The sequence below is a fragment of the Dermacentor variabilis genome, chromosome 3 (assembly GCF_050947875.1).
Source record: "Dermacentor variabilis isolate Ectoservices chromosome 3, ASM5094787v1, whole genome shotgun sequence".
Classification (NCBI taxonomy): domain Eukaryota; kingdom Metazoa; phylum Arthropoda; class Arachnida; order Ixodida; family Ixodidae; genus Dermacentor; species Dermacentor variabilis.
This window is the reverse complement of record NC_134570.1, coordinates 59,168,338-59,189,252: the sequence shown is the minus strand read 5'-3', so window position 1 is coordinate 59,189,252 and position 20,915 is coordinate 59,168,338. Positions and strand designations below refer to the sequence as shown.

Sequence of the window (20,915 nt, the reverse complement as noted above, 5' to 3'; positions counted from 1 at the left end):
CGCAAAAACCACGCGCACGAGCGCTCCCGCCGTACAGAACACGGGCGCGCGCCAGCGCAGCGACGACCCTCGAAACTTCCATCGGTCCGCTAGGGGAGCATTCGGCGCTGGTGCCGGGCGGGCAAACTTTAGGTTGCCTCGTCTCATAGTGAAAGCGTGCGAGGACAGCGGGGCGGAAGTGCGCCCTCTCCGGTCACGCGCGAGGCACGCGGGTGAGGCGAAGGAGGCGGGGAGGGGGTTGGTGCGGGGGCGTTTCCCCGGTGGCTGCTGCTCACGGCGCGGCCGTGCTGGCGCCGTATCTTGAGAGAGATCTGCGACGTAGCCAAACTCGCAGACCTTTTCTTGAAAGCGATCTGCGGTGTTTGCAGAGGGCGCGGAGTGCCGGTAGCTTCGTATGTGCTGTGCTTTCGACGTTTTGTTCGCGTTGAAGCGACAGATGCGATAAGGTCAAATCGCTTGTTGCTGCTGCCGCGATTCCTCACTTCAGCGTCTTCACAGCGAGTTTTCGCAATCATCGAGCGTGATGGGCTCATGTTTACCTGTGCGCGCGTGGCACCACGCGTGTTAATTTAGTTAGTGAGCGAATGTTTAGAAGTTAATGCGGCAGATAGAACTACTATCCTTACTTCGTTTAGCTGTCTACTTATTTGCTATCGCAATCGATGCTTCAACTTTCGGGCGAAACTGCGACCTTTTGTGACCCCTTCTAACAGCGCGGACTTGTTCATTGCGGTGTTAACAAAAACTACTTACGTGCACTATGTAGCCAACGGTAGAGGCCAATCTCTCTTCGCATGTCATCATTATCATCCTAATCATCATATCTTATGTCCACCTGCAGGACGAAGGTCTGTCTCCGCGACGTCCAATTACCCGTGTCTCGCGCCAGTTGACCCCCATCTTGAGCCCCCGAATTTCCTATTCTCATCACACCACCTAGTTCTCTGCTGTCTACTACTGCGCTTCCACTGTCTTGGAGCCCATGCCATGCCACAGCTCTAATAGACGATCGGTGATCCGCTCTACGCATTACACGGCCTGTGCGAATCCATTCCTTCCTGTTAATGTCAACTAGAATGTATCGCCTACCACCGTTCGCTCTTTACAGCCTTGCCTTATCCTTCAACAATTTCCTTCGTGTAGCAGGTGGACAGAGACTCGTGTCGATCAAACGCATACGGTTACTTAATTGCGACGCGCCTGTGCAACATAAAAAAGGCTTAACCGTTTCTATACTGCTGGCGCGCATCCTGTAGAATTATGAACGAGTCACAAAGCAAGCAAGACTTCATATGATTGTCTAATTTCATCACCTCGCCTTCCCTTCTTTAAGCTTTGTGCCTAATCCTAGGCTGTACGTAGCAAGGTGACGTACAAACCGAGCAGAAAAGTATTTCAATGATAATTTAGCAATGCGGAACGAACTGCGATGCAGGACCGAGAGAAAACAAGTAACTCCTTTTTTTAAATTGTGGCAGCGTCACGTGACGATCTCTACGTGACATGAGCCTTCATCCCACGACCCTAACTACTGTGTTTATGAATTGCGTCCTTGTCGCTCACTCACACATAGCGCCGCGTAATCGTGTAGCTGGCCTCGCGACTGTATAAACAGAACCTGTATAGCTATATTCACGTCACGGGTAGACATGCATGCGCGAAATCTTCCGGCGTGATGGAGAAGCACTATTTTTACGTTCTTCTTAACCCTGCGTATAACGTCGCGTGGAATATAGTTTTACTTAATGGTCATGCGAGTGCTCTTCCAAGCAAGCATCGACTGCATAATTTCGTCTTTAGAGCATTGACTATAAATCACCAGCATCACCTTTGGTACTGGCACTCCGTATTCAGAGCTCCCACTGGACATGGGAGCTTCATATATATATATATGTATATATATATATATATATATATATATATATATATATATATATATATATATATATATATACAGAGAGAGAGAGAGAGAGAGAGAGATTTGCGAGCCCACGCATTCACTGTGTGACAGTTATTGCGACGGTTCCTTATTTTGATTGATAGCCCACTCCACGAAAAACAGTGGTTTCGGATTTCGACCGTGGGGCTTCAAACTTATCTGTGCTTTTAAGCCATGGTGAAATTCGACTCGTTTCGCCCTAGTTCCTCGAATTGGAATGGCCTTTGAAGGTCGGAAACACTCGCATCAAGCGCTCTGATAGGCATCGCTCCCCCTCGTTTTCCGCCATTTTCCCCCTTTCTTTTCTCGAAGTTAGGCGTGTGTGTAAGCGGAGTCAGCGTGAAAAAAAATGTGTTGGACGTACCGTAGCGCCTACAACGTACGCGTTGAAGCGTCATTCCGTTGAGCTATGGTTGCCTGTGGTGAAACCGTCATAATTTCTCGCAGTAATTGTGAAACTGAACTGCTGTTCTTGAATGGTAAATGCTTACAAGCATAAAACAAGTGCTCTCGGGAAATGGTCGGATTTACTAAATTAGACGCCACACAACGTGGCTCGAACCTTGTAGTCCATTACAATCAAAATATGTTATTCCGCCAATGCCTTCCTTGGCTTCACTGTCTGTCGGCTTCACATAAGCCAGTCTCATATATACTGCTGAAAAATAAAATGGAGGAAAAAGTTTTTACTGTTTGCTGCAGTGGCAACCTGATCGGCGCTCATTCTTCGAAAAATACTCAGATCGACCACAGGGCTTGACGTGAAGCGACACTTCGAATGTCATGGTTTACTTTTTCTTTTCTTATTAAGGTGTCTGCCTCAAGCAAGAACTGCCACCCGTTCAAGTTTACGCAACTCGAGTTCGCCTATCAGAACGGAGTCATTCTTGATCGGCCGCGCATTGAATTACGTCAGTCAGAGGGGAGGCTCCTGCTTTTTCTTCGTTTTTTTTTTTCGTTAGAGTTCTCAAATTCGCAAGAGACTGCTGCAGAGTTTGTTCCAGGCGCGACTTGACGCAACCTGACGGCACGCCGCTTCGCGGAACTTGATGGAAGGGGGAGGAGGAAATTCGGGAGACGGGGGGCGTCTCTTTTGCGTTTCTTACGCTCTTTGGGTGGGCGCTGACTAACTCCAGTATTATACAGAACAACCCTTTGCTCGACGCAGCAGCTTGATTCAACGACGACGATTTCTAACGACGTTTCCCTTTGAAACGCAGCGGCGGCCAACAGTCAATAGTTCGTCTGCTCGAGCTAGTCAGGTTTTACAACATCTATTACAGCTGGCCCTATATTTACTTTCGTTCTCAACATTAAAACCTCTATGTCCATGTGGCGAAGTTATCTTAGCCTTTCTCCACCTCTACACACTCAAATTGACTCGTATTTCTCGATTTCTCTCTCAGTAAAACTTCATAAACATTTTTGTTTCCATTTTATCTATCCAATTTATCGTCTCTGTTTCTCTCACTTTCTTTTTTGATGATTCGAGATTGTCTACCTGTACTTACAATTACTCAACAAAGTTAATGACAGCTCCCCCACCCCCACCCCCCTCTCCCTGAACTCGACAGAACCGGTCACTTCGTCTGTCACACTATACAGTGACTCCCGGGCAACTATACTGTGACTGGCTACTGAAAGCGTCCAATCTAGTGTACTGTAGTGAAGGGACGTTCCAGAAGTTCCTAGTGACAGCAGCTTCCGAGGAGCGTTATGGAGGAACAGTGTCTTTTCCAGTTGAGAAGCAGCGCTGTGCGCCACTCGGTGGAGTCGACGGCTGTTTATTTATTTATTTACTTATTTGTTTAATATACCTTACAGGCCCAAAGGGCATTCAGTAAGGGGGGTTTAGTTAAAACAAGGTTCCAACGCAAGTGAAACAAACAAAACAAAAATGCAACACAACAAAATACGTTTGCGAAGTATGCACTAAAAGGGCGTTTGAGTTCAAGTGAAGAAAATACAACACATCACGAAATAAGCAAATTAGGAACTTAAAGGACTAATCTATGTTACAGTGCAATTCGAAAAACTTAACCTCAAGCTTGTGACGAAACGTATTCAGGTTATTCGCGCAGGCTGCAGTGATGTGATTATACCAGGAGAGGCCTGGTGCAAGGTAAACGCCAAGATATTTAAAAGATGACGTCCGGGACAGCTTGTCTCCTTGTATGAGGGAGGAAAAATGAGAAATGTCACGCTTACGTCCAAAAGAAATAACTTTGCACTTGTTTGTATTTAGGGCCATGAGCCAGGTGGTAAACCAGTTAGAGATAATGTTACGATCGTCTTGAAGGATCAGGTGGTCGTCGGGGCAGTTTATTGGTCTGTATAACATTCGGTCATCGGCAAAGATTCTCATAGTTGATGATATATGTTATTTGGCAGGTCATTTATGTAGATAAAGAAAAGAACCGCGCCTAAGAACGCTTCTCTGTGACATGTACGTGTCTTACTCGGGTAAGACACGTATAGCGACCTTTTCATTGCCGGTCGTCTTGCATCCTCTCAAAACGCGAGAAGCGCAAACTTTATTTGATCAAGCATGGCCACTCGGCGCTACCGAGACCTCGCCCTCCCGCGACGAAGCGTGAAAGGTTGCCTGCGGTCTCCGAAAGAATTCAAGATGTTGGTAGTGGATCGTCGGCACGAGATTGACAGATCGAACGCACGGCTGTTGTTCACAGTACGGTACGGTATGGTAAAACTTAATTGAAGTCCTGCAGATCGTGAGTCTTCATGAAGGGGGCCGCTCCCACGTGGGAACCGGAAGGCCGAGCCTCTCGGCCACATCGTGGGCCTGCCGGACAGCTCAGAGCAGGTCAGCCAGAAAAGGGCTGCGGAGAACCGCCTCCCATCTTGCCCAGCCGTTATCGATGATAGAGCGTGTCCGGGCACACCACCAGAGCACGTGTTTCAACGTGGCTATTTCTCCACAATCTCGGCAACTAACATTGGTCTAAGTATCCGGATAGATTTTATGTAAGAGCGACGAATTGGGATACCTATTTGCTCGTAGTAAACGGAGCAGTATACCTTAAGTTCTTTTTGTTTCTTTTGTGAGGGTCCTGCACACTCATCTGAAGCCCCACAGACCGCGATCCAGGAAATGCATAAAGGGAAGTTCTTTCTTGCCTTTCGTGAAATTGTGTTGTGGGGGCAGGATAATTTTGCGTTCAATGAGACAGTCAAGACGATAAGAAAAGAGAAAAGATTAGCTGCCACTGGTGGGAACCGAAGCTACATTCTCTACACGAGAGGTGCGGAAGAGCGCCCCACGCACTACGTGGAGTCTGTCGGCTCGATCCCCATTGGTGGACAGATATATTTTTCTTTCACTTCCTCTCGCTTCGATATGATTACAAACGTAAGCGCAAGTTTAGCCTTTCTCTGCAACAACGTGACCGGTCGAGTTCTCAGTAACGAACCTAATTTCCCGCTATGATGTTACGGCTGCAGTATACTGTTGACTTGCAGCTGCTCGAGTCAAAATGTCAATACTTCGAGTTCCTCCAAAATCTTCCGGCAGTCCTCGTGAGAACAACGAGAGGCAGGTCGTGCGCAGGCGAAACTCACCTCCGTATCAAGCATCAGTTATAGCGAAGCGCAATGGGCTTAATTACTACGTCGCTACGTAAAATGCGGTCATCTCCGAAAGGCTCCTGAACACTGTCGCTAGAGAGATGGAGCAAATTCATCAATAAGCACTCGCAGTCGATGCTCGATGGTCATGTCTCGGCTTTTCGGGACCCTAGACGCCACGCTGGCGCCTAGGACTAAGGCCTAGCACTGAGGCACAAAACAATACACGAAACAGCAACAACAACATAACTGGCTTTGTTGCAAGCTTATGCGTCAATGGTGCAGCACGCTTTACAGGGGAAAAGCACAACAAACGGATATAGAGATGGAAGGCTGCGCTGAAGCGATTACACGCACGCACGCACGCTCACACACACACACACACACACACACACACACACACACACACACACACACACACACACACACACAAAAAAAAAAAAAAACTCGCACACACTCTAACTCATTTCTATTATCTATAATAAGCTAACCTATGCATTATTATCTCCTCAGCTAGTTCTAGCTTCAATGAAATATTTCGAGTCGCTATTTGCGTGATTCGTACTGATTTTATAGCTACTAGCAAGCGCAGCCGGACCAGCCCATATCGACGTAGCAGCCAGTATTTACATTACAGTGGCGTTCGTGCACCACCGAGATGTATAACATTTAAATTGTTTTTGGGACGACAGACAAGGCAATCAAAGATTCAAATTGCTTGACTGCACAATGCAGACGTAAAGAAATGTTTAGCCATAACGAAACAGTGGTAAGAGGAAGAGCCTTTGAAGGCTGTTGCAATTACAAGACCCACGTCTACACTCTAAGAAAAATCCCGGGGAAAACGGGAGTAACTGCGCCGTTAGTCCTAAAAAGGGCGCTTTCGTCCCTCAAAGGACTAACTGCATGAATGTGTGGGCCGTGTGCAAATTTCGGAGAGTAAGTGTTTAGTCCCTGCTCGGAAAGAGAGCAATGGGAGGACGAACGGCAACAGTTACTCCCCAGGCACTTCGCTGTTTTCGTCCGTGTCATGGAGCGATGCGGCGAAAACGGTATTGTCTATAAATCGTGAATGGTTCGAAGTTCGTGCATTGTCTATTGAACTACATGCAAAGCAGCACCTTGCCTCTTCGCGAGAAAATTACGTGAAACTTAAAACTGGAATGTGAAGAGGCATGCCCTTCGTGCTCACCCCATAAGTGAGCGATACACATTAAGCGCGCAAGTCACTGATAGACGGCTAGATTTTCTTGGTCTATAGTACCTAAGTTCCTTCCGTTCCAAGGAGGTTGCGAACTGAAGCGATCTGTAGCTCAAACGGCACGCGCTAAGCGACAGAGAAATTGCCCTTCTCTGTCGTCTTCGGTGCCCCGTTTGAGCTCGCTACACGTATACATGGCGTAGTGCCTCAGTTTAAATCACCCTAAAAATACTCGGGCTGATTTCTTTTCGCAGTCGCTTATGGTTGCAAGTACACTCAACGTTAGACTCTGACTGCATAGCTTGCACAAAATACAGTCACTTTTATATTGCCGCACTTGCGTTCCCATGCTTAACCTTGTGGAAATAGCACGTCTTGCCAAGCAATGAGTTGGCTAAATTCAAGCGATTTTAATTTTAGAGAGTCAGCATAAGCTAAGCTGATTCTCTTTTCACAATGTATTCGCATGGCATTTCTGTAACGAGGAAATAAAGAAAAAAAAGCGGCGTGGTGAAGTGGTTAGAGTGCCTGACTTGTGAGCGAGAGGACGTGAGTTCGAATCCTGCTGTCGGGCACGTTTTTTTTTTCAGCTTATTAATTTTTTATTTGGGTATAAATGCCTATTTTAATTAATTACACCTTTGCGGAGCATCGGAACGAATTACAGTTACTCCCTTGAGGACCATCGGGCAGGGGCAACTGTTAGTCCCCGAAGGAGTAAGCGCATGGGGAGTAACAGTTCATCCCATGTCAGTTCGTCCCCAAAAGGACTAATGGTTGTGGCAAATCAGTTAGTCCCCAAAAGGACTAACCTCCATACCCCTTTTAGTCCTTTTTTTCTTAGAGTGTATAGCTGTGCGATGTAACAAGCACGTCGCTGCCGCGCGTCTTCTCACATTTCAGTAATTTGGATGGGTATATTAGGATATGTATTTTGACTTACTTAACTTATCTGACTTATTGTTTTTTTCCCTTAAGAGCGCGCTGCCTGTTTACGTCCTAGCAACATTTAATTTTTTGCTTGTATTAGTGCCGATTGAAGCATTGGTGGGGAAGAATAGGGGTATGTAGAGCGAGCCTGGCGCTATAACTGGCATCTTTACTGCTACAGCAATTATACGGACGCTCGAGGCGCATTCACGCCGCCGCTGCCGCCGTGCGGTCCCGCTATCGACGGCGCATGCGCGGTTCGCGCGCGGAGGGTGATAGAGGGTGTCCAGATACGCAGTCGCAAGAACCAAACGCTTCTAACCTGATCCGCCAGCTAAATGGAATGTACGATTAGTTAAGGAGCGCTACTTGAGAAAAAATCATACAAACTATTTGATGATGAGTATATACACATCAGCCAACCATTCATGCGTGCGCGACCGGTGTTTTCCCAGGCGCGCTGCTCGAGTGCGCAGCATCAGCACACCTGTAAAACAGTACGCTGGCAAGCAGGCTGCAGTAAAACGGTTTAAAAAAAAAGGGCCCACCGTCCTGGGTGTCTCCCGGCAGGCATACTTCGGCGATGGTCTCCTTGGCGCCGGCCACCACCTGGTTGAAGAGGCGCTGCAACGTCGCGTCGAAGCACTGCGCCGTGTGCTCGTCCACGCAGTCCACCACGCGCTTCAGCTTCCTGCGTCGGCAACAGCAGGGCGAGAAATGCATTCAGGATCATGCCGAGTCATTGCGAAGATCGTGTTTCGAAAAAACAAAAATGAAACCCGATGCAGTCGGTGCTCGTCAGAACTTTTGGGTCGTTAAATTGAATACTGCGGCTGGTTCACCGTGGCGTCTCACACTGACCTCAATATAGCCTCGAGAACGCAATCAATCAATCTGCTGCACGGAATTACATGCAACCGCAGGCGTTGCATAGTCAGCGCTTTGGGCCGCTAAATTATGACGCACGCCGTAGTGGGAGGGTCCGGAAATTTGGACCACCTGGGGGGTTCTTTAACATGCACCTAAATTAAGTACACGAGTGTTTTCGCATGTCACCCGCATCGAAATGCGGCCGCCGTCGCCGGAATTGGATCCCGCGACCTCGTGTGTAGCAGCACAACACCTTGGCCACTACGCAACCACGGCGGGTAATTTGGCCCACTCTCCAATCAAGGATGAGAAAGCGTTGGCGAACGTAAAGCGCGCGCGCGAGTGACCGAGCCTTATAAGGCTGCTTGACATTGTGTACTGCCAGGTAACTGCAGTTAATTTGCATGCAACTGAGCGCAAGCAATGACTCGACTGAGCGCAAGCAATGACTGGTGAAAACATGCAAAGCTTTGGGTGTCTCTACGAGCGCTTTTGTCTTCTTGCCCTTTTTTTTTTCATCCAGTCGTTATCGCGGCCTCGCAATCAACTGCGCTCTGGCCGAGCCGGAACAGTTCGATTTCGGAAGTGAAGTTTCCTCTGCAAACAGCGTCCTCGCTCAGCACCAGCGTATGTTTTAAACAGTGGCTATTCTATAGGAGCGTGAATCGACCGACCGCCGTTGTGCTCGCGATTTTCGAACTCGCGAAGCCCCTGGGTCACGGCAGTGTTCGGATGGTCTGCATTCCTCGCGGAGGCAATCGAAACGCGTCTGTGGTGCGACCGCAGCTGGCATGCGCTTCCCGTCGACGCTGTCGAGAAAGGACAGTCGGATTTCGGGTGTGCACGAAAATCAGCCCTTTATTTAAGGCAGTGTTACGAATGTTGTCGCTAAGAAAAAGAAATAAAAAGAAATAATCTGATAGGCTCGTATCAGGGATGCAGCCGCAGTGTCGGGGTACGTGAATGTTTTGTGAGTGCCATAGAGATGTGTTGGGCGCTAGGTGTCGCGATCCTGGCCCTGCGAGATTGATGAGCCTACTGTCCGGAGGGGGGGGGGGGGGGGGGGAGGGGCAGATGCAGACGCCGCGCGCTGACCTAGGGGCATTCCTGGATTTCCACGCGGTGAACGTGGGCACGTGCAGATGTTCCAGCGGCTTTCTGCAGCACACGGTTTTTCTGCAGCACGAAGGAGAACACCGTCTTCCAGCAACGAAGCATACACCGCCCCATCGTCGAACCACGCTCCGGAGGGAGAGGCAACCTCTCTCTCCTTCAGGGAACCGACAGGCCAGTGGAGCAGGGGGTCCTTTCTTCGCGCGCCGCTGACACGCCTGCCCGAAAAGAGGAATCGTCCAAGAGTCGCCGGCGAGCAGCGGTCGAGAGCTGCTGCCTCGAGACCGGCGATTGGGAACGAGGGACCTGGGGCCTTCAGCAGTGAGCTTCTATATCAAAGTTTTAATAAATAATCGATTTCCAACTTCGCCGATGCCCGCGGCACGGTCATTTCCCCAACACACAGGATACATAAATGGCGTTAACCAAATGCACGCATTAGAAAGCGCACATGCCTAGCTTATGTTGCCGGTAGTGGGGGATCTTACGGTCTAATTTTTCAATAGAGCCCGCTTCCTGCTCGAAGGGAGCCCGTTTGTTTTGGAGAGGGTGATTCCCCCCCCCCCCCCCCCCCCTTGCGGCCGGGGCTGCGCTGCGCCTCTCGAGCCTGCTGCACTGATATATGGTTGGGGCTCCTGCGCTTGTCCCAACCAATCTTCTGCCCTTGGACTCTGTATGGAGAGGGAAATGTTTCGCCGTGGTCAAACGGGTCGGATAACCCTCTGTCTCGCTACCCGAGTCTCTCCATGCCATTTCTGGACCGTGCGTGTCGGGAGGACCGTAACCGAGCAGGCGAGAAATTTCTTCAGCAAACTGCAGCAGTACGAGTTTTATAAATCATAGCTACCGTGTCATAGCGAGATCTTTCAACCACGACTATTCACGCTCGGATGAACAGAGGTACTGCCGAGCTGCGGGTCTCTGAACGTCGCTCGCGAAGCTATTTCGCTCCGATTGCCTCATGCTTTGCGCTACAACGGCGCCATCCGCAAACGCGACACGTGCAAAATCGAGAAAACTACTTCTACAGCGTTTTTATTAACACAAAGATGAGGTGCGCGGGTAATACGGTTGCAAAAAAAGAAAAAAAAGAAAGAAAACCCGAGGGCATCTAGGCACTTCTACGGAGTTGTAAATCCGAAAGCATTAATGCACACTTGGACTCTGGTGAGCGGTCCTTCGAGTTATGAACTCCTCGCGGGCAAGCGAGCGCGTTGAGACGCATGGCGCGTTTTGACTTCGCCTTATCGAGGCGCAGTTAGAACACGGGCGAGAGCTTGCACGGACGAGAAAGGCGCGGGTAACGCAGGCTCCCGAGAGCGAGGGTGACGTGAAGTCGCCGCGGTGTCCTCTCCTCTCACGCAACACCTCGCGCTATGGCGGAATCCGGTGTTCCCGCCCGGTGAGCCGCGATCGCCAGTGGAGCCCTGTCAGAGGGAACCACCCAGGAATAAACCGCGCAACAGTTTCTGCAATAATAAAGTTCCTCCTCCTCCTCCTCCTTTCGCCGGCTCTGCTGCGGCGAGGCGCGCTAGTGACGCGGCGCCGCCGCCAATGGCAGCGGGAGCTTGGGTGCCGTTTCATTGCTACAGGCGCGAGGCTCTTTCGCTCACTGGGTCATTTGAAAACACCTTCGCATCAGTATGCTATGAGCGATAATAGTGTGAAATAACCTCGTTAGATGCGGTTTTAGAAAGCGACCCACTACGACCGAATTGAAAGACTCTTCACGCGCAAAAAAAAGCTTTTGTCCTACAGTGAACTAAAACTAGCGTGATGATGACGCTTCTGCTGCTGCTGCTGCGGATGATGATGAAGAGGATGATGATGATGATGATGATGGTGATGATGATACCATGGTGTCCATGAAGGCTGGCTCCTTTTCTTTTTTTCAGGGTGTCACTGGCTGCTCATCCGAGATATATGCAGTCCTCGACCCCATCGTGTCCATAACGAAAACAAGAAGCGAGGTAAAGGGAGAAGGAGAAAGTTGGCGACCGCCCCGGGGGAAACGCGCAGAAGAAGAAAGCGAAGCCCCGAGCAGCGCTCGGGCATCGGCGATCGGATCGGCCATAGCGTACCGGTGGCCCCGACGGGCCGGATAGCGATTTATGCAGCGTGGACGGCGGCGAACAACCGGTCACGCGATCGGAGCGCGCGCGGTCGCATTCGGCGGCGCACGCAAATGCAGATCACACGCGGCGGCGGCGGCGGCCATTTGCGGCGGTCAGGATACGGGAACGTGCACCTGCCACACGGAACGACCGTCGACCTCCCCTCCCCTCCTAGGGACGCGGCATCGCGAGATCGTCGTGGTCGTCGTCTCCGAAACAGCTCACCCACCTTGAGCGCGCTTTTGCGTCGCGAGGCCTGCGGGGATCGATGCCTGCGGGCCACCACCGCCTATACCGTTATCGGCATAGTACTATATGCGCACCACGCGCTGATCGCCGCGTGGTTGCTTTCGCAGTTCGGCGAGGCGGTGACCTCGCTTTGTGCTCCTCACCGACTTCCGCTGTCCGCGGGGTAGAAGCGTTCGGACGAAGGCGCGTCTTTTTGCATTACTTCTCACGGCAGCATCGGCTGGTCATGGAGCTTTCTACAAAACTTACTGCAGAGGAGTATGGCTCTGAGGTCGGTCTTCTACCATGGGAACCGTGTTCACTACGTGGATTTGTCTAATGTTCTAGACGTTCTTGCGACTTTGTTTATTACGTATTATTTTTTCTTAAGCGTAAATTATGTTTCATTTTCTAGAAGCGCGGGAACGATAGGCTTCTGTGGGCGGGCGTAATCATTGCAAATTGTCTCACTTTTCTTCTAACGCAATGTCGTGTTGAAAATGAGGAACTTGTAAAATAACAAAGCATTTTGAAGCCTGAAAGAGAAACTTTGATCAGGTGCATGGGCTACCTGACATTTGCAGGCTGGGTACGTGAATCGTCATACTTTCGGCTCCGTATAGACGCTAGCGCTAGAGTTCCCTTTAGTGTCTTTTGTAGGAAGCTCTATCCGGCTGGCAACTGAAGACGTGTGGTGACGTACTGTGATGGGGTGTAACCGAAGTTGTGGCAACTTCTTTCAAGGATGGGAGCTCTTTGTGCAAGCTAGTAGACGATTCCGCAAGCTAGTAGACGATTCCCTCCGACAACGAGGAAAGTGCTTTTTTTTTCATATACTGTTTTTGGTTCCTTAATTACCTACTGCGATCGACTGCTTCGCTTGTGGTAGCGAACTGCTTGGCAGCTGTAAGAATTCACTTTGTAGAAAATTATATTGTTTTTCGTGACAACAGTACTTCGCTTTGTCTTCGCTTCTGCCGTTTGCACTCACTGGTTGTTCCCATCGTTGCTCCATGCACACCAATGCATTTAGACATCCTGACCAATGGCAGTTTTGAGCCCTGCATCATAATCATGCTTGTTTCATCCTTATACACTATGACGTATAATTTTTTTGCTCTAGATCGCCAGCCTAGAGGAAATACCCGCTTCTTGATACATATACACCAACTTTTATAAAGATCGTTTCTAGTGTCTGTTATAAGGGCACTATTATGGATCATATGTTAGCCGCCGTAGGCGATGGTAGGCACCTGCAGACATGGTGTAGCTCCCTCTTGCTGGTTACCAGGGTGATGTCCTCGCCTTTGGCCACGCTCTCCAGGGACCCCAGGCAGCGCTGGTACTGGTCGTTGGTGCACCGCTCGACAGTGGACGCTGTGACACAGGGGCATAGAGACTGATTAGATATGTTAGGGTGATAAGGAAGTGTACATTCGTGATCAAAAGTATGCATAGCAGGAGTTCTGTGAAACAACCGGATTTCCTCGCAGCTATGCATGTAACTTAAACTGGTCATCGGTTCAGACTCGACATTGAGAGCACCCATCCATCCATCCATCCATCCATCCATCCATCCATCCATCCATCCATCCATCCATCCATCCATCCATCCATCCATCCATCCATCCATCCATCCGTTCGTCCGTCCGTCCGTCGACCCGCCCACCCACCCACCCACCCACCCACCCACCTACCTATCTGATGTAACACAGTATATCTACTATGTTACATCTAACAAAAACAGGATGTTCCGGCGTCTGTGCAGCTCTCTTCAAGGCCACACATCCCTTGTGCAATGATAGGTGCAGTGCATGCGGGCACCGCTAAAGTTGGCTGTTAGTTGAAGAAAGGAAGGAAGGAAAACAAGCGGTGAAAGGCAGAGAGATGAACCAGATTAAGTGATTGGTTGCCTACTCTGTACAGGTGAATGGGGTAAGGGCAGAAAAGATAAGAGGACAAGAAAAGATTGTAAAAAAAGAGAAGAAGAAAGGAAAAGGAACGCATCAGTTCGCACATCCTATAGTTTTTCAATGAGTGCCGTTTCTTTCAAAGAGCACACTAGCGCTTTTAAAGCAGTTCGTGCCGACGTCGCTAGGGACCAGGGTCCAATAATTCTGCCTTCCGTAGGGGGGCGGTTGCCAATCCTGTCGAGCTTGGCGCTGAGGACTTTCTTTGTGCATCGAAACGACCACAATCACACAGAAGGTGCGCTATCGTCTCTTTACACCCGCAAACTTCACAATCTGGAGTTGTGGCCATTCCGATGAGGTAAAGGTACACATCGGTGAAAGCTACACCAAGCCATAGATGGCAGATGAGAGTTACATCGCATCGTGGTAAGGCATGTGTAATGCGGAGCTTCACATCAGGATCCAGGTAACAGACGCGCTGGTGTTTAAAATGTGCCGAATTCCACCGCACCAACGTAGGTTCGCGAGCAAGCGACCCGAGCTTTTCCGCTGCGCCTGCTTGCTCGTTTCTAAGGATACCGCAATGACCTGGCCACCACTGGAACATAACGTCATGTGCTCTCTCGGGTGCTCTTGCTTGAATAGCTCGCACTGAGCTCACGTGTGACGTGACTCAAGCAGGGCACCATGATTTCCCGCGCAGACACATTTAATTATCACGAGGATAGCGTTGGGGCCGCAGCGTTTACAGGCGAAACAATCCGCTCGAACAATGAGTCGGCACGTGGAGAGTTGAGCAGGCAAATATATAGACCGTCCGCCCGGGTGTGAAATTTGGGACCAGTCAATTTCCGATGGCGCCTTCACATTCGGGCCGTTGTTGAGAGGTATAGAAATCACAACCACACGACACTTTAATAACGCGTAGGGTGCAGCCTCCGACCGGGAAAAAAAAAAAAACTCCGCAACTTACGAGAGGCACGCGCAAGTGCACTCTTTTCGTCGGATAAGCTATATACACAGTTCCGGTATTCGGTGGGTAGCTTGACGGCTCAAACTCTCGAGCGGGGCAAACACAAAGGGAGCCGCGATCGAAACAACCGAACCGCGCACACGGTCGTCGACGCGGCGCAGCTGACTACACGCTCTCGCGTCGTTGGCATTGACGCGATTGCGGTAGACAGGGCCCGACCACGCGTGGAGCGTTTTGGCGCAGTCAGGTAAACAAAAGGGAGGATGCAGCGCTGATGGCGGAGGGCCGAGTGCGCGAGTCGTTCATCATCGGGTCCCCGGATGGCGGCCGCGCGGGCCGGACCGTGAACAATGAGCGCTGCGGCGGCAAGCCTATATATGCGTTGCGGGGTTAATTCCGGCCGGACAGTGGCGGCGTTTACGGTAGTCGCGAGGCCATCCATTTGTCAGGGAGGAAAGTTTTTCCAGAATCCATTCTTTGCTCCACAGCATATGAGAAAGTTGCATCGCTTCGTCTTTTTTTTTTTTTTATAAACAAAGGAGCGAAGCCATAGTAAGCAAATATTGATCGACAGGAGTGAAAGTCCTCACAATTTCCCTTCTACTTTACCCTGTGTGCCATATTACTTCGATGTTGAGTAGTAACTCTTTAGTAACTTGACCTAGTCGAGCTTCATTACCATACGCCTAATTCTTCACACACGTGCGTTTTTGCTTTCCGACCACACCGGAATAGAAAGGTCGCGATCGGATATTCAACAATAGACCTCGTGTTCATCAGTGCAGCGCCATTGTTAGAACCACGGCTGTGGGAAGCAGGTAACAGTGTAAGAAGTTTGGTTGAGTTGGTAGTTCGTGATTATCCATTGCAATAGGATGGAATTGAATTCAATCGAATTGGATGCATGGATGGATGGATGGATGGATGGATCGATGGATGGAGGGAGGGAGGGAGGGAGGGGCGGACGGACGGACGCTATTAATAGCCCCGTTTGAACGGAACGCGCAGGTCTCGACCACCGAAATGGTTCTTGAACCTAGCAGTCACAGTGGTATAAATGATTGTTTACTGTTTCAGCGATCTTCCATAAACAGAAAAATCAAGCGTCCTACTGACAGTGGGATTGAACCTATCTGACTCCCACCACAGTAGTCCGCAGCTCTAACTGTTAGGTCACGATCCCTTGATTTTGGCACGTGTACTTGTCTTCATCGGGCGACACGTTTCACCGCCTAACAAATGCTATCGCACAGCGCAGGACGCGCCTTCATGTGTGGGAAGTTTCTGGAATGTTATCGATGCTTCCATCCACTGTCTGTGACCGAACCTTGTGTAATCTCATTGCATGTGTGCGCGACGCGAATAATGTGGAACTGTGTGGAAGGCGCGCGGGTCCCAGTGATTAGTCTGGAATATTCGACGAATGATGTACAAAAGTCGACGTGCTTGACCCGTTGATCAAATTTTCGACAATCGCCGACTGTGTTCGCCACTGTCGCCGTTCTTTGAGTGCAGCCTGTTTTTGAGCGCACAAGTTCGCCCAATAAAACGCTAGTTTCGTCTTTCTCAGTTTGGCTGCTTTCTTCACAGTCACTACCACGTGACAATATATATATATATTAATATATATATACAATACAATATAATACAATACAATATAATACAATAAATAAATAAATAAATAAATATATATATATATATATATATATATATATATATATATATATATATATATATATATATATATATATATATATATATATATATATATATATATATATACTTCCAAAGGAGTAGACAGCACTGCGAGTCTCAGCTCTCCCACACTCCCCTCTTCCTTTCTCTTCCGCCGCTAACGAGGTAACCGGGCCCTTTGTCCGCGCGAAGTTGCCGCGTACGAGTTCGCGTACAGGTGAGTCGCTCTCCTGATGAGAGTTTCTCGACAATGGCCGAGCATAACGGGCCGCGCATTCGCAAACCGGCCTCCCGTGGACTCTCGCGCGTGGTCCAGACGACCGCGAGAGGGTAATTAGTGCGTCCAGTTCGCCGCACGTTTTCGAAATCGTTCTTCATGCGCTCCAGGTGACCGCGCGAAGCCTGCCGTACCTGTTCTTTGCCGGAATGAAGTGCGGAGCCTGAAAGAACGCGCCGTCGCCAACCACGACGCTTCAACTGCGTTGAAGGCAGCAGTGTCAAATGATAAGTGCTAAACGCGTGTGGCCTTGAAAGGCGCGGACGACAGAGCCCACGGTGAGGGTTTGTGCACCGAGCTCCACAGCTGTAGTTCACGCGCTCTGCGCATTTCGTCGGAGGCACTGTACAGGGGTGGTTGTTGAGATCTGTTCAAGAAAACACCAACCCGCGGTGTCACTGACCACTTCCGGGTTATCATTCACGCATGCACCTACGAACCTCAGTATTTCTGAGGCACGGGTAAAGTTCATAGATTTTCCATCTTTTTTTTTTCTAAAGTGAAAACAAGAAAGCAGTCCTAATTACTGCAGTGCGCTGATGGCTAATCTTCTTGACTTATTGATAGAGGAAAACGCTAAAAGTGATAAATTAAAGGCAAAGAAAGCTCGAAGATGGAAGCAAAGCTACGCGCACGCACAGACACACACGCACGCGTTCAAGCCCGCACAGACGCACATATTCAGAAAAAAAAAGTATAGAATGATTTCTTCTGTGGTCGCCGAACTGCTTAAATGAGAAAAAATCTACACGCAGTGGAAGAACCGTGCGAGTTTCTCGAGTATACAAAGAACCCGCGGATACCCAAAGGTTGCGAAGAGGAAATATTTCGAAGAAGAAAGAAATATAGTCCGCAGAAGGATATACTGACAAAGCTCTGCACGCTGTGAGGCTAAAGAACTACAACATACTGCATACAAGCCTGAATAAACGTGCCCAAGCCGCTTGGGGAGTTGCGCGTCAAACCGGCATTGGATTATTTTTACGTTTGCCATGAGGATGGCTTTTATACCGCATGCTAGGTGCAGATCTGCGTTTCATTAAGACACAAACTCGCAACAGCCGCACAAACGTAAGTTGTTAAAACAAGGCGTCGGAATTTGGAGTCGTTGGAACCAGGTAACAAGCAATCCCTTATTGTCAGAAAAGAATAAACAAGTAATTACAAAAGCCCGGTTTCAACCTAAACAAAAAAAGCTTTAGGGTTTAGAGTTGTTGGAGGAAGGTTACCATAGCAATTGCTTACCGTCAGAACAAATCGAGTCTTCCCGTTTTTTGATTATGCGCTCCCAACTGCGATAGCTGCTAGAGCGGTGGCGCGTACTTTCCTCCCCCCGTCACTCTCGCGCAACTTCCCTGTTTCCTCAACCACAACAAACAGGGCGTACGGACGCAAACACACGAACAAGCGCCGCCCCCATGAGCTTATACGAATACTCACTTCGCTGCACACAAGACTGTTCGCATGCAAATGAGCCGAAGCGGAATTTGTTCGCAAAGTAGTCGAAAGCCGTCTCGCGGTGCTAACAGCAACGCTTTCCGCAAAAGTCGAGTCTCGTATTCGCCGGTGCCAGAGAAAAAAAAAAAAACAGAAATCCTTACAAATTTTTGTTGTTGATGTTCAACACCTTTCACGAGGGCGCTCACCAGCATATGTACGTGTGACAAAAAGAAAGAAAGAGAGAGAGAGAGAGAGAGAGAGAGAGAGAGTAAGGAGATTTAACACGCTGATCGCGGATGCCCGCCAGTCTTCGCGAATTCGGCGCAAATTTTATGCGCCAATTCTATACCTGTTCCCGCGTTTTGTTGTTTGCGCCTGCTCAACAACCGAGAAAAAAAAAAAACAGATCGAGACGGCGCGGAACGCGCGAAAGCCCTAAGTTTGCTCGTTCTGCCGTTTTTCTTTTTTTTTTTCTTTTTTGAGCGCGAAACCCTTCGGTACAGCAACTCGCTCGTATGCTATACGTGCCTCGTCTCACCACGGACTTTACGTAGCGGTAAAACAGAGAGACATTTGGCACATGTTCGCGGTGATCTTGTTTTTGTCTGTTTGTTTCTTTCTTTTTTTTTCTTTTTGCTTTGTGACGAGCACGCACTCCAGGTGAAGAAACACGGGCAAATAGCGGTATTAAAGGTATTTTCAGACGCCTTCATTTCGGGCTGTAGAAAATAAAGAATAAAATAAACGAAAGCGTCGGGGCAGACGACGCACGCTGACTGGTTTGATGAAGGCTGAGTCAACATTTCTGCTTCGTCGCTGCCAAGCCGGCGCCGTACGATATGGGGGACAAGTGATGACAATGCGATCGTGTGACGCTAAAGCGTGGAAAGGAAGAAAAAGAATGGTTTATAGAGAAAGAAGCAGTTAAGGAAAGTCGGTTACGGGCGGCATGCAGAATATAATGAGACAGCGAGAAGGCGCAATAGGTCGAGACAGCGAATATCGATCGAGATGGTCGATTTCACGAGCGAACGTAAGGAAAGAGTAATGTATCGGGAATGAATGTAAACAGGGCTTGAAGGGGAAAAAAGGATAAAGGCACGCGCAGCGTTGACGCCAAACCTATTCCGCATGACAGAATCGTTCATGCTTGGGGCCTATACACGATCTCCGAAGGAAGCGTGCGCACTATTTACACAGCCTTCGAAATATATCAATGCCATAGAGCGCAGTTGAAAAGTTATTCCAGTAGAGAGAAGTCGAATAGTGCCGGTGCTATTGAATGCGAACCCTTTTCATGGGTTTAAAATTTGAACAGTCCCTATAATGTGCTACGCCTTTCACACGTCTACGAATGAGTGTCAGTCACTATAGCTCCGCTGGGTCATTCCGAAAAACATGTCGATAACCGACATGTTTTTCTGGACCTTTTCTTGAGTCAGACATCGCTTGACAAGATGTGCAACAATCCGCATTGGCGGATGTTCGGGAACATTTCTGGAACATCGATACGGACCCGTGCCATATGCAACTTTGCATGGATGTGTTTCCAACATCCCCTTACTTTATCCTAATGGTTACTCATCCCCTCTTCTGTTCCCTTTTCTTCTAGCGAAAAGCAGCGGGCTGGAGCGCACTGGCTCATGCCAACATCTGTCTGTCTGTCTGCGGAGGGGGGGGGGGCGTATCTTTCAGCACCTTGGATACCACGCATGTCCCCGGGGACCCACCGTTTCACTTTCGTTCGTAGAGATCGCAAATATATTCATAATGGTAACAGCGCCAACAAAAACGACGACGGAGTGAAAGGACACAGGACGAGCGCTGACTCACAACTAGGTTTACTGAAACACACGCCAGGGATGTAAGCGACACATGCTCAATCGAGGAACGCCCGACCAGGCCACGTGGATTCACGTGGCCTGGTTGTCCTTGGACAAAAATGATTATGCGCATGCGTCTGCCCATTGCAGGCAATGTGAGTGTAAGCCCCTGCTCAAAGAGGCAACAACTTTGTTTGAGCATACTGATGTATCCACCAGGTTAGTCGTGGAAGCAGCCCACATTGAGCGAAAGGGCACGTGGTGCATTAGCCAGCCTTCGATCGCGCTTTCTCAGCAGGAATTAATTTACCTAGACAGCTCGATAGGGCAACAGATGCCCTGTATCTACGTGGCCTGGTTGTACGTTCCTCAATTGACCATGTGATCGCCTGTGTCGCTTATATGTGTGTTTCAGTAAACATAGTTGCGAATCAGCTCTCGTCCTGCGTCCTTTCACTCCGTCGTCGTTTTTTGTTCGCACTGTTACCACTATGAATGTATGCCCAACTCGCCCAACTTTCCACTCTAATATCGCGAACGTAGCAGGTATACACCCCGTCTTATTTTCTGCACCAAATAGCACAAAGTGCTGCGGCGATAACTCGTGATAAGCGCATTTGCCCTTCTACTGCCAGACTATAAAGCTCGGCAGCCAATACAGATGCAGCACCGTGGAAGATATGGCTCACAAGTAACAGAAATATCTTAACAAAGCTTTAATTGGCGATTTTAGGGGCAATATTGCATTTGCAAATTTGAAGCCCAACAGTTACATGTTGACCAACAGCAATTTGATAAAGAAAGAGAGAGAAAG

At 49.1% G+C, this 20,915-nt stretch overlaps 1 protein-coding gene across 2 annotated transcripts in view; it reads right to left on the bottom strand.

The window, feature by feature from the left end:
• LOC142575710 (uncharacterized) overlaps nt 1-20,915 on the bottom strand; it is a 279,479-nt gene that overhangs the window by 49,641 nt on the left and 208,923 nt on the right. For both annotated transcript variants that reach the window (XM_075685277.1, XM_075685276.1), the window contains exons 2-3: nt 13,234-13,357; nt 8,204-8,346 (exon numbers count right to left, since the gene is read on the bottom strand). In XM_075685277.1, coding sequence (XP_075541392.1) covers nt 8,204-8,346; nt 13,234-13,357 — 267 coding nt within the window. The remainder of the gene's footprint in view (nt 1-8,203; nt 8,347-13,233; nt 13,358-20,915) is intronic.